General features: G+C 37.9%; 1 protein-coding gene across 1 annotated transcript; it reads left to right on the top strand.

The window, feature by feature from the left end:
* Window positions 1-12473: 12473 nt before the first annotated feature.
* On the top strand, window positions 12474-13972 carry LOC109206464 (putative glucan endo-1,3-beta-glucosidase GVI). Its single transcript, XM_019369285.1, has 2 exons — window positions 12474-12562; window positions 12834-13972. Exons 1-2 carry the CDS (start codon window positions 12508-12510, stop codon window positions 13781-13783), a joined length of 1005 nt encoding a protein of 334 aa, XP_019224830.1. The 5' UTR covers window positions 12474-12507; the 3' UTR covers window positions 13784-13972.
* The last annotated feature ends 809 nt before the right edge of the window (window positions 13973-14781 follow it).

The following is a 14781-nucleotide window of genomic DNA, read 5'->3' as shown; positions in this document are numbered from 1 at the left end:
ACATTAGGGCTCCAATCCCTGAGTTGAGCGTTTTTCCTTTAGCCAACATTAGGGCTCCAATCCCTGAGTTGAGCATTTTTCCTTTAGCCAACATTAGGCTCCAATCCCTGAGTTGAGCATTTTTTCCTTTAGCCAACATTATGGCTCCAATCCCTCAGTTGAGCATTTTTTCCTTTAGCCAACATTAGGGCTCCAATCCCTGAATTGAGCATTTTTCCTTTAGCCAACATTAGGGCTCCAATCCCTGAGTTGAGCATTTTTCCTTTTTGCCAACATTAGGGCTCCAATCCCTCAGTTGAGCATTTTTTCCTTTAGCCAACATTAGGGCTCCAATCCCTGAATTGAGCATTTTTCCTTTAGCCAACATTAGGGCTCCAATCCCTGAGTTGAGCATTTTTCCTTTTTGCCAACATTAGGGCTCCAATCCCTGAGTTGAGCGTTTTTCCTTTAGCTAACATTAGGGCTCCAATCCCTGAGTTGAGCGTTTTTCCCTTTCGCCAACATTAGGGCTCCAATCCCTGAGTTGAGCATTTTTTCCTTAGCCAACATTAGGGCTCCAATCCCTGAGTTGAGCATTTTTCCTTTAGCCAACATTAGGGCTCCAATCCCTGAGTTGAGCGTTTTTCCTTTAGCCAACATTAGGGCTCCAATCCCTGAGTTGAGCGTTTTTCCTTTAGCCAACATTAGGGCTCCAATCCCTGAGTTGAGCAATTTTCCTTTAGCCAACATTAGGGCTCCAATCCCTGAGTTGAGCGTTTGTCCTTTTGCCAACATTAGGGATCCAATCCCTGAGTTGCGCCTTTTAGACATAGGGCCTCCAAACCCTAACTTGTTCTATCATAGATAAATACAGTTCTTGAAAATGAAAAAAAAAATAGAAGAGAGAATGAGCTCAGACTTTGTCACAAATAACTCACGAAATTTTCCTAGTGAAAACTGGGGCAGAAAATTTCGTTCGTTTGTTTATTTTGGTGTCTGAGCAGGTTTGACCTCGAGGTACAGGGATTCGAGACAACCAAAGGAATGAGTCTCAATCCAGAATAAAGAAAAGAAGAAAAAGAACAAAAAGAAGTAAAATCAAAATGCTGAAGTAAATAGAGATGCGGACTGCTCAAAACTCGATTGAAGTCACAAGTTTCGCCGATCCCGCTCTGACACAATGCTGAAGAAAGAAACAACACCTACAGCTTGCGAGCATCAAGATTCAGATCGGAGTCCACGGCAAAATCAGCTAAGACTCAAGATCAAGCTTCAAGAGATATATAGATAGGAATCTTGTAACTCATAGTTGATAGGCATAACTAGCTTAGCTTTGATTTTCCTTTTGGTGTAATAAGGAGATCAGCAAGCAGTAGCAATAGCAACATCAGTGAAATCACAGCTCCTGGTAGTCCCAGCTACCAAAACTTCCAGAACTACACTGACCTGATTCCTTTATAGCCAAGGATATGTAGGCAACCTCCGAAGCAGGGTTCGGTCAGACGTTTTTCAAAAATGCTTCTCATGGAGTGCCAAGCAGGCAAAAATCTCTCGTAATTGCTCATTTATCTTTGCCCGAAAATCCTTCGTGTCTCCGAGCAAAGAGGGGCAGCTGTGAGCACGTGATTTTTGCCTCGCTTGAATTATTCCTATAGAATTCATAAAATTATGATTTTTCCTTTTATTATTTGATTTTTAGAATTTAATTGCATGATTTTGTGTTTGTTTGCATTTTGTGTGCATTTTAATTGATATAATTCATAAAAAAATACAAACAATAGCACATTTGCATTTAGGATCCCATTTTTATATTTTTAGGTTTACTAGTTAATTAACATTACAAGAAAATGGAAGAAAATTACCAAAATTAGTCCTTTTTTACATTTTCACTTTTAATTTTGATTTTTCCTTAGTTTTCTTTTATATTAGGATTTAGTTAATTTTTGAAATTTAATTAGTTTAATTTTAGAGTTAAATCAGGTCTTTTTAATTTAATTTTGTATTTCTACAAAAAATCAAAAAAAAATGAATGAAAAAAAAGAAGAGAAAATTAAAGGAAAATAAAAGGCTTAATAAAATACCCAAGTTTTGGGCCATTTTAATAGCAGCCCAAATCAGAACCCAAACCAAACCCCCCAACCCGGTCTCAATCCAGCCCAAACCGAAAATCCTACCCGGTTCAGCTTCTTAAACTCCCAAACGACAATGTTTTGCTCCTTAGTTAATCTCAACCGTCGAGGTTGATTGATCCAACGGTTGAGAACTGAGGAGCCCTAAATGTTTAAGTGTCCTAACGACCCCCTACCTCCAAAATCATCTCTCAGAACACCCCAATACAGACCGCCGCCCTCCGCCGGAAATCGCCTCCGCCGGTGGCGATTAACCAAGCACTCCCAAAATACACCATCGCTTCCTCTCATCCTCCTCATTACAAATCCAGCCTTAGTTTTCCTCAAAACCCCTCCAAACCCCTCGAATAATGAAAACCCTAGCGCCGCCTCCGCCGCACACGGCGGCGCCACCTCCCAAACCTCACCAAATTCACACCCTAGACTCTCCTCACCTTCCTCTTTCCAAACCCCTAACTGGTTTCCTTCGAATGTCACTGGAGTTTCTCGAATTTCAAATCAAAGAGCGGCAGAACCCTAGAAGTTCGAATTGCTCGAATTCTTCCCAATTTCTTGAGTCCAGTGTTGGATTCGAGTCACGAAATAATGTTTTCGTATGTTCTTGGTGAAGAACAAACGTTTAACATTATTTCGAGGCTCGAATCGGGGTCCAGCCTTGTTTAACCATGCGTAGGTGAGTCTTCCTGTTTTTCCTTTATTATTTGAAATTCATTGTTAGTTTAAACTTTGTTTTCTGGGCGTTAAGTCTTTAATTTTCATTTCTTCTTGATTAGTTTAGTTAGATAACTCAGTTAGTGTATTTCATGTTCGTTGATTCTGGTTCTTAGATTTTAGCTTTGATTTCCTTCTTTCTGTTTACATTAATTCCATGCAGTTTCATTTGTTTTTAATTTTAGTTTGATTGATATTAGAATTAATTCCGGTTGTTCAAGTTTAATTCTATAATTAGTTTTGATTTTGATACCTAAAATAGGATAATTAGACTATTAGTTCAATTTTAGGTTTTCTTTTAGTATAATTTAAATTGTTTGGATATAGCTGAATAATCCAGCATTTGTTTTGACTAACCATGGTCAGTTTTGACCAAGTTAACAGGGCTGGGGGTTATTTTGATTAGGTTAGTAATTCATGAGTTGAATTAAGGGTAGAATAGGTAATTCAATAAAGGGAATCCTGCAGTAACTGAACTGGAACCCCCTAGAATCTTCTAGAAGGGGGTTCTAGTTAGAATTTCAGGAACTTGGTAGTGTTACTTGGCCAACAAGGCATGATTTGAGGGACTAAATAGTTAAAAACTGAAATTAAAAGAGGGACCTAGGGTGTAAATGAAAATCTAAAGGTTGCTCTAGACTTTGTCTATAAAAGGGCAATACCTTGCCTTACAATATAAGTTTTAGAAGTTTAAAAATCTGAAAAGTTTGGAGGGGAAAAATCTGAAAGAGGTTTTGAGAGGAGAAGTGGGAGAAATCTGAAAAGTTTAGAAAGTTTGAAGAGATCTGAAAAATTCAATACAAGTTTCAGCAGTCTACAGAGAGCCAAAACTCTGAAAAATTCAAAAATTCAGATCCAAAACTACTGAAAAAACTACTGAAGAATCCAAAAAAAAAAATAAAATTCTGGTAGAAGTAGATAGTTTAGATACAAAAAACATTAGATCCTAGAAACCCAAAATCCTGAAAATCAACAAAAAATACAGTATAAAAATCCTTTCCAGATCTGTTGCTTGTGCAATTGCCTAGGTTCATCAAGCTTTATCCTCAAATTCAGCTGATTGTTGGTTGTTTGAAGTTATTTGGAATCTACTGCACTCTAGCCTTTGTTTTTTCCTGGATTTTTGACTTGGAATCTGCTGAGATTTGCTGAATTGCACCTGCTGTTGCACTATTACTTAGCTGACTCCTATTTCCTCACTTTGTTCTAATTTTCAGCTACATTTTTTAGCCTCAAGTGATGTTGAAGATTGGATCAACATGTATGAACACATTTGAAGTTAAATGATGAATAATTGCTTGTTTTCACATGAATTTCTAGATACTTAGCTTAATAGTGTTATTTGGACAATTGCCTCATTCGTATTAATAGGACTATTGGGACTGTATCGGACTGCTGGACTTTCATAACATTATATGTGTGTCCTGTTAATGGTGCTAGATTTAATGTACTTAGTTTTATTATCATGAAACTTAAAGTTTAGAACATGATATTGGCTTAGTAGTGTCAGTTTTAGTCTTATTAATGGTGTTAGAATACGTTATCATGATTTGAATCTAAAAGCAGTAGATATATTCATCATTGAAAATTGGAGCATCTCCTGTAGCTATAGAGACTGATTATTTTAATTCGCTTATCATGTTTGCTTGTTAAAAAATCAGAAATGAATATTAGTAGTTACTTCTAGTTTCCAGCCCATGATTACGTTTATCTAAGGTGTATTAGTTTGACCAAGAATCAGTATAAAACTTGGGCCCAGTAATTAAACAATCAGAGGCCCAGACATTATCAACCACCCCCTTTCCGAACTGGTTCATCTCTTGGACCATTGACTGATCAAGGTCTGGATTTTGAGTCCTAGTTTCTACCCGGCCTCCAATTTGGGCTTGTAATTGAGGCCCAAATTTTAAATGACTTGTATGAACAAAGCTAAAATGACATGTCCTTCCCATGGGCTGGATTCAAGGCCCAACATGCTGAAAGCCCTATTCTACTTATTGAAGTTATTGGATTTGATGATTTAAAATTGAATTATAGACCTTAAAAGCCTTCCAAGATAAGTAGCAAATTTGAATTAAGGGGGTCTTCAATAATGGAGATTCTCTTGTTTGATTTTGGACTTGATCTTGAGGCCCGAACTTTCTCGATTATCTTAGATAATAGTTAATTCATAAAGCTAATTACTTAAGTTTTTATTTTCTAGAGACAATCCTTAATAGAGAATAATAGTTCATTTTAGGATGGCTTTTTAAAATAAATCGAGGTGCGCCGCGCCAAACAAAATTCATAAATTGCGTGGCCCTCTTTAAATACTTACATTAAAATACTTAGAAATCGGGACGTGCCATTTAGCGAATTTTCATGGCCTCCCGCAAAGTTAATAACGCGTTAGCCACATTAGGCGCGTTCTTTAATAAATCTACCTTCTTAAACTCGGGTGTGCATTTCATGTGACCCAAATCCAAATCCTAAAATGTTGAATAAAATGTGTTTTGGATTGCGGGTGCATTTCATGTGATGCGATCCAAAAATACGTTTTAAACGACGTTCAAATCTTCTTTAAAATTCATAGAAAAACGGTGAATAATTTTAATTGCACTATAGGATAAACATGTTTTAAAATCAGATATTAGGCCAATTATAATAGTTTAAGCGATCGTGCTAGAACCACGGGATCCGGGGGTGCCTAACACCTTCCCTTGGGTCAACAGAATTCCTTAGTCAGAATTTCTGGTTCGCAGACTCACTTGGAAAGTCGAAAAATTTCCTCGATCTGGGATTCAAGATAAAACGGTGACTTGGGACACCAAAAGCCAAACCTTTCCCAAGTGGCGACTCTGATAGATAAATAATCTCATTTCGAATAATGTCACTTAAATTGGAAAAACTCCCTTATACACTATCCTTCGGGGTAGGTGTGTAAAAAGGAGATGTGACAATCATGGCCTCATATTTGGCCTCGTTGTTAGTCAATTTCACAGTTCTAATGGACTATCTAACCACATTGTCTGTTGGTGGCTTCAATAGAATGCCAAGTCCGGACCCTTTTGCGTTTGAAGTGCCATCCATAAATAGGGTCCAGACTCCCGAAGAGGTCCCGAGTTTACCAACAACTCTTTTTCGACCTCGGGGATCAGGGCTGGCATAAAGTCGGCCATGAAGTGTGCCAAAATTTGAGATTTTATGGTAGTTCGGGGCCGATATTCAATATCATACCCGCTGATTTCCACGACCCATTTGGCGAAATGCCCCGAGAGCTCGGGTTTATGCATTATATTTCGCAATGGGTAAGTAGTCACAACACATATAGGATGACACTGAAAATATGGTTTCAGTTTCCTAGAGGCACTTAGCAAAGCGAATGCCAATTTTTCTTGGTGAGGGTACCTAGTTTCGGCCTCACGTAGAGTCCTGCTAACATAGTAAATTGGAAATTACGTACCTTGCTCTTCCCAGACCAGGACTCCACTTACCGCTATCTCCGATACTGCCAAGTATAGGTATAGTTGTTCGTTTGCCTTCGGCATGTGAAACAGCGGTGGGATTGATAGATACCGTTTGAGCTCCTCCAATGCCCGTTGGCACTCCAGGGTCCATGAGAAGTTATTCTTCTTTTTCAATAGTGAGATGGAATGATGGCTCTTGTCGGAGGACCACGAGATGAATCACCCCAAGGTAGCTATGTCCATTACTGTGATATCTTCGACGGCTTTGATCTTGTCGGGATTGATCTCGATTCCCCGGTTAGATACCATGAACCCGAGGAATTTACCCGATCCGACTCCAAACGCACACTTCTTTGGGTTCAGCTTCATATTATATTTCTTCAATATGCTGAAGGTTTCCTACAAATGTTTTAAATGGTTCTCTGCTCATAGTGACTTAACTAACATATCGTCAATGTAAACTTCCATTTATTTTCAAATTTGTTCCTCGAGCATCCGGTTTACTAAGTAGAGAAGTGGCACCGACATTTTTTAAACCGAATGGCATCACGTTATAGCAGTATGTGCCATACTTAGTGATGAAGGTGGTTTTTTCTTGATCATCCGAGTTCATCCATATTTGGTTGTACCTGGAATAAGTGTTGAGAAAACTGAGGATCTCGTGGCTGGTTGTGGCATAGATCATGCGATCGATGTTATCAAAGGGAAACAGTCCTTAGGATATGCCTTATTCAATTCCTTATAGTCTATACACATTCTTAATTTGTTCCCCCTTTTTAGGAACTACCACTAGGTTTGGTAACCAATCCGGGTGTTTCACCTCTCGAATTTACCCTATTTTAAGGAGTTTAGATACCTTGTCGTTGATGAACACGTGTTTGACCTCGGACTGGGATCTTCTTTTCTGCTTGACCGGGTGGAATTTCTAGTCCAGGCATAGCTTGTGAGTGGTTATCTCCGGTGGGATCACTGTTATATCAAGATGGGACCAAGCGAAACAATCTATGTTAGCTATAAGAAATTGAATGAGTTTTTTCCCGAGCTTAGGAGTTAACCCCATGCCCAGTATACCTTCCGATCCGGTAGATGTTCAATCAATGTGACCTGTTCCAGCTCCTCGACCATTGATTTAGTGGGTCGGAATCATCAGGGAATATAAAAGATCTACGAACTCCGTAATCATCATCTTCATTAGTCCCCTATTTATCCGATTGGGTCATGGCCGCTGTCGATAATTGCTATTTAGCCTCTTGCTTTGTATCCGAACTTGGTTCCTTTGATGTTGCTAGTGTTGATATCGGAATCACTTCTTCGACTGCAAGCATTTTCTTTGTGGCTGGTTGCTCCCCGCAGATTGTTTTAATCCCTCTTGGCGTTGGGAATTTTAACACTTGGTGAAGAGTCGAGGGGACTGCCCTCATGTTCTGGATCCATGGGCTCCCGAACAGGGCGTTGTACCTCGTGTCTCCTTCGATCACATAAAACTTGGTTTCCTGGATGGTCCCGTCGGCATTCACTGGTAATGTTATCTCTCCTTTAGTGGTTTCACATGCCATGTTGAATCTGTTTAGATCTCGGACTGCATGCACGATCTAATCTTGTAGGCCGAGCTGTTCGATGACCCTTGATCGGATGATGTTGGCCGAGCTACCTGGATAATTTAACACACACTTAACTCGAGTTTTGTTTATGAGTACAGATATTAGCAGTGCATCGTTGTGGGGTTGTACAATCCCTTTTGCGTCATCGTCGTTGTAAGACAAAAGTCCTTCTAGTATGTAATCTTGAGTTTGTTTATCTCTCGTGATGGAGACTTTGGTGCATTTTAACATCGGCCCTCGGGGAACATCAACCCCACCGATGATCATGTGAATGACGTGTTGAGGTTCTTCTTGCTCGGTCTGTTTATTAGAATCCCTATTTCTAAAATGATTCTTTGGTCGATCGCTCAGGATTTCTCGAAGATGCCCGATTTTGAATAATCAGGCTACTTTCTCTTTCAATTGTCGGCAACCCTCTGTTCCACGGCCGTGGGTGCCATGATATTTGCACATCTAGTTAGGATCCCTTTGGGCAATATCGTATTGTAGGGGTCGAGGCCATTTGGTGTCTTTGATGTGTCCGATAGCTGATACGATGGCGGCAACGTCGACGTTAAAGTTATATTCCGATAACCTTGATGCTTCCTTAGGTCCGATAGGCTTGTCAAAACCGTTCTTGCTCATGAGTCTCCAGTTGTTCTGACCTCGATCACTTCTCTTTTTACTTCGCATAGAATTTCGACCGGTCCGCTGCTTCTTCAACCTCCATTGTAAGGTTGATACCGATCCCTATTTGACCTTGATTCACGGTCGATATCTCTCTTGACTCCGTCAATGATTCTGACGGGATAAACGAACCCCGAAAGGGCCCCGAGTTGGTCATATTCGACTCTGATTTTTGATTGATACCGGTTATGCATGTCGGCCCAAGTAACAGTTGGATATTCTATCAGATTCTGCTTTAATTGTTGTGAAGCCACCGATTTTCGAACATTGAGTCCCTAGGTTCAAGCTTGAACGACCCAATCATCAGCGACCAGTGGCAGGTCCATTCGTTCCATTTGAAACCGGGACACGGACTCTCTGAGCATATCATTATCCTTCTGTCTTACTTTGAAGAGGTGTGACTTTCTGGTCTCGACCTTGATAGCCCCGGCATGTGCTTTCACGAAAGAGTCTGCAAGCATATCAAATTAGTCAATAGAATTAGGAGGCAAGTTGTGATACTATATCATAGCTCCCTTTGACAGGGTCTCCCCGAATTTCTTCAACAGGACAAACTCGATCTCATCATCCTTTAAGTCGTTCCCTTTGATGTCACATGTGTAGGAAGTAATATACTCATTTGGGTCGGTCGTTCCGTTAAACTTAGGAATCTCGGGCATGTAGAATTTTTTAGGGATCGGCTTTGGGGACGCACTCGAAGGAAAAGGTTCTTGCACGAACTTCTTGGAATACAGGCCTTTCACTACCGGCGGTGCTCCCAGAATTTGGTCGATAGCCACATGCGAGTTAGCGTCCAACAGGTCTGTGATTGGAATTCCGACGGGATTAACGGGCAGTACCTCGTTACCGGGCGCTATGTTGTTATTTTCACCGCGGTGACTGGATTCATTGTCAACAGATAGGGGTGCCAATTGTGAGTTTGACATCTTGAACCTTAACCTGAAATTAGAGAAACTTCAAATAACAAATGTAAAGTAGTGTGTGTTATGGAAAAAATTGTATCAAATAACCACTATTATCCTGAGTCCACGGTGGGCGCCAAACTGTTTACCCTCAAAATCGGATAAGAATTGAATTTGTAAGTGATTTTAAGGATACGTGGATTAAATTGATACAAAGTGATAAATTAAATTGCACTTGAAATAAAATATGATAAAGTAAATACAAACCATGCGAACTGAACAGTTACATCCTTGGGAGGTGGGCTACCCTTGAACAAAGTGTATTTCGATCAGTGTCAAGACACAATTGAATAAGAACTTTAAAGAGAAAACGGAGAAGGGTCAAATATGCCCTTATACTATTGAAAAAGGTTTAATATTATCCTCCGTTATACTATCAGTCCAAATACATCCCTAACGTTATACTATCGGTTCAAATATATCCCTGACATTATGAAAGTGGTACAAACCTACCCTTCATCCGTTAACTGCCTCCCCTATGAAGACATTTGATTGCTACCTCACCATTTCACCCTGTTTGCAGCTACCAAGTTCAATTACTTTGAAGTTCTATCATTATTTTGAAGACTTCACTGCCTATACTTCCTCTTGCTTTTCAAAATACCTGCTGCTTCTCCGACCGATCCTGGAATTTTACGTACCTTTCACTTGACCTTACAATTTTGTTTTTTATTTTGCATTTCTTTGTGTTGCCGCTGAATTTGTAAGACCTATTTAGGAAAAATTTAGTAGCACTTTTATTTTAACATAAAACGTAAAGAGAGAAAAAATGACAGCCTTCCAGAAATGTGGTTGAAGAGAAAGAAACAAAAAAATTAACTCTCGTGTCTAGGATGTTTTTCTTTCTCACCATGGTCAATTTTGAAACCTTAAACTAGTTTGCATGTATCTTTGCTTAGTTCTTTATATAAAACAAAATGTATTTTCGTTCGTATAAGCATGGATTTTGAATAGCAAAATCAAAATTTTCTCGGTTCACATTGTTTCATATTATCTTTAGTTAGCATTTCTTTTGATATAGTTTGTTTGTATATGTATGATCTGTGTTTTTTCTTCAAATGAACGGGAAAGAAAGGTTGTGGGGAAGGGATGAAAATGGGAGTGTAATGGTGAGGTGGCAATGAAATGTTGTCATAGGGAGGCAGTTAACGGAGGAAAGGTAGGTTTGTACCACTTTAATGATTCAGGAATATATTTGGACCGATAGTATGACGTTAGGGATATATTTGAACTGATAATATAACGGAGGGCAATATTAAACCTTTTTCAATAATAGGGGCATATTTGACCCTTTTTCGAAGAGAAAATAATAGTATATTGCTTCTGAATGCTACTTTAGGTGAGTCCTACTTTAGGTATAATTCTATAAAAGGTAAAAATCTTCCGATTTGCTGATTTGCCGGTTCGTGATTGATACGTCCCGAGATTCCCGCCTTAATACCCAACCGGTCCCGGATACTTCAGCCTTCTATTATTTCGATCTTTTGTTGGTTATACTGGCAATGTTTTTTCCAGTTCGTTCAGGGTCAGGGTCGATTCAGGGATCATGGCCTCGATATTTTCTCGAGGACGGACATTCTGACCTCGTATTCTGGTTCGATGGGACTCGGGGTCGATATTCAATTCCTTACGTTCCGAGCCCGATCTGTCATGTAGTGGATGAGCCCGATTTCAACCGTATAAATATTTCTTTTTCTTTTTCGTAGAGATCACCATCTTCTGGTTTTTCCTTTCTACACAAAGCAAGAACTAAGAGTTAGGGTTTTTTTCCTGAAAGAATATATATAGAAAAAGATATTAATAATTATTATTAAATGATACTCCCTCTGGTCCAAAATAAGTAAATTTTTGGATGTTTTCACACAAATTAAGAAATCCACCTTTTAGCATTAATTAGCAATGGAATTGACCATATTAACCTTTACTATCTCACATAAACACTCCTAACACATATTCCAACACCATTTACTTCAAGGACAATGTAGGAAAAAAATAATTAATTCATTCTTGAAATCTGAAAAAATTACTTATTTTGAACCACAAGAAAAAGGCCAAAAAATCACTTATTTTGGACCGGAGGAAGTATATTATAATTTTAGGAGAAGGCGAATAATCTAGCTATAAATTTTTGCAACCATGATTTCAAACAATAGCATATTGGAGGTGAGTTTAATATCGCAAACCACTAAAAGTGTGAGTGCTATGAAGCAAAACCTGAAAATTTTCAAAAGAACAGTACGTGTTATTATACATTATTGATTTTAAAATATACATCAAATATTAGCAAGTTTTTCCCATAACTTTAGACTGTATATCATGAACACTTCATTATTTTGTCTTCGCCTGTTTAATCTCAAGTAAATTCAGTTTAGTCCACTTCATTATTAGTTTATTAGACTGTATATCGTGTGATCATCCAATATATTCTTTAGTTTATTCTTCTTTTTTCATGGTTTTGCTAGCTGTCTATTCTGGTCGGGAGCGATCGATGAATAATGAGCCTAAATTTCTTTATTTTCTTTTTCTTTAATATGAGAAGGAGATTCATTTGTGATTATGGATGCTACATGTAATTTAACTTCCTTTTAACAGTGAACGCAATAAAATGATGCAATTTGTATCTGGGCATATAATAAGAGAGAAATTACCAGGATCAACATTGAAGATCCCGCTTGTAATAGATGGGTTTACGATTAATTAACTGTAGTCAGTCCTTATTTATGACATGTACTAAAATGTTATAAATAATACCCATGCCAAATTAGGCAACATAAATAATAAAGATCACACCATCTCATGCCAAAAATATAATAAATAAAGATCCACCATCTCATGCCAAAAAGGCAAACTAAATAAATAAAGATCCAATATTGATGGTAAAATATTTCGTATTACTAGTAACTCTGGTAATTAGCGAGGATCCTCAGACGTATAAATATGACCTTTACTCGTGCCCGATAATATCATAGTCCTTCAAAACTAATAAAGAGCTCTCTCTATATATTTATTAATCATGCAGCGGCTTTGCATCTTGTTATTTGTCTTTGCATGTGTGACCATAAGCTCTGGTAAGTTTTCATCAGAAACGGAGCGAGAATTTTTAATTTATGTGATATGGATACAATCTTTTTTGTTAGTAAGTTTTGAATAAATTATTTATATATATTAAATGATTTTTTAACTTAAATACAAAGTTGAGCCAAAGTTAAAATGTCCTGTCGTACCATAAACTCATTAATTACTCTGTTATTTGATGAACGTTTTAATTTACGTGTTGTTAGAATTTTGTTTAATCGAATTAATGATCATCTTTTACTTTGTCTTTTTTGTGGCAAAAAGGTGTTGAAGGAATTGGTGTGAACTATGGGCTCCTTGGAAATAATCTACCACCACCAGCCCAAGTGATCAATCTCTTAAAGTCAAGAAACATCCAAAAAATACGAATTTTCGATCCCAATCAAGATGTCTTAACGGCATTACAGGGTTCTGATATTTCTGTAATTCTTGGTACCCGAAATGAAGACCTGCAATCACTTGCTAGCGATCCCACTTTTGCTACAAATTGGGTACAAAACAACGTAATTCCACATGCTTCAACTGTCAAATTTACGTACATTTCAGCAGGTAACGAAGTCATACCAGGACCATTAGCAAACTTCGTATTAGGAGCATTGCAAAATCTCGACTCTGCACTGAAAGCCAACAACCTTAACATACCTGTTTCAACTACAGTCTCATTACAAGTGTTAGGAACCTCGTTTCCTCCTTCGAACGGAGCGTTCTCTGATAACGCCGTTCAGTTCCTGCAGCCTATAGCACAATTTTTAGCTACAAAACAATATCCACTATTGGCTAATGTGTATCCTTATTTTGCTTATTCTGGAAATCCTGCTCAAATTCAATTAGACTATGCACTTTTGAAAGGCACGGGTCCGATTGTAAGTGACGGCCAATTCCAATACAACAACCTGTTTGATGCAATGGTGGACTCTTTGTATGTTGCATTAGAGAAAGTTGGACAACCTGCGGTAGAAGTTGTGGTTACAGAGACCGGTTGGCCGAGTGCTGGCGATGTGTTTGCAACTATCAACAATGCTCAAACGTATGCAAACAATTTGATTGCACATGTTTCTTCTGGACAAGGAACTCCTAGGAGGCCCGGCAAAGTTTTGGAGACATACATTTTTGCTCTCTTTAACGAGAACCAAAAGCCCGCTGGTGTTGAGGAAAACTTTGGTTTATTCTATCCTGATATGACTGAGGTTTACCATGTCAACCTTACGCCCTAGAAAAATTGATGTGTGTATATATATATATATACATATATATCATAGGCCCCAACCTCCAAGGTGATTACATAATTTTCCAATACTAGTAATGGCTTGTTTTCTTTATTTTCTTAAAGTTAGTAGTGGATAGTATGCCACGAACATGATTATTACTTTGATGATTTTTCAAGCAAAAGTTATCACCGTCAATTAATGCTTTACTTCATGGTTATCTTATTTTTGACACCTCTCCCTGAATCTGTGCTTGTTACTAGTGTGATAGTTGACATGCAAATTAAAGCGTTGTTGTTAGATAGTATAATTAATATACTAGTGTCTCACAACATTGGAGAATCGGTATATTAATAAATATACCTAGTATATTTGACATATCACTACTATCTAACAGTTCTAAACAAATTATTTAAAACAAATTAAGTGGATCTTTTAATACGAAGAGGTGACTCAAAGTTATTGGGCTCCGTTAAACCCCTAAGCTTATATAACTGTAGCTCCGTCCCGGTTGACATGAATCAGTTGATGATCACTTGTTATATATTTGGATGCTTTTTTCACATTTTATTTCGCACAAGTTGTTGAAGTATTCTTGATGAATGAGGGATGTATTAAGACCAAGTTCCTTTGTCAACTTGCCAGCATCTTCGGAAGATCTGTCGCTCAATTGTAAATCAACTCATTCTTGAGTTATATATTAGAAAGAGTTTTAATTTATATATATATACTGTGACTGTAAATGCTTATTTTTGTAGTACTTAAAGTCTGATCAATTCTATATATTTGGAACTTATCAAATATTTTCTTTGTCGAAAAATATTAAATGAATCAGAAATCTATATTAATCTATTACTTTTCCCTCTTGCAAATCAAAAACATTCTAAAGAAAATGTTTCTTTTTACATGAAACCCTGCATACTGTTTCTCACTTCATTGTTTAAGAAACAGAACTGAAATAATGCTAAAGCCAAAAGGAGCGTTACTGGGTAGGATGGATGAAGTGG

The sequence above is a fragment of the Nicotiana attenuata genome, unplaced genomic scaffold, assembly GCF_001879085.1.
Source record: "Nicotiana attenuata strain UT unplaced genomic scaffold, NIATTr2, whole genome shotgun sequence".
Taxonomy (NCBI): Eukaryota; Viridiplantae; Streptophyta; class Magnoliopsida; order Solanales; family Solanaceae; genus Nicotiana; species Nicotiana attenuata.
Note: the sequence above shows the minus strand (reverse complement) of the source record. Positions and strands in the feature narration are given on the sequence as shown.

Excerpts from the sequence above, each read along its gene's own strand:
- LOC109206464 (XM_019369285.1), top strand. The coding sequence starts at position 12,508 with ATGCAGCGGCTTTGCATCTTGTTATTTGTCTTTGCATGTGTGACCATA. Across the intron at positions 12,563-12,833 it reads ATGTGTGACCATAAGCTCTG|GTGTTGAAGGAATTGGTGTG; the intron begins GTAAGTTTTCAT and ends TGTGGCAAAAAG.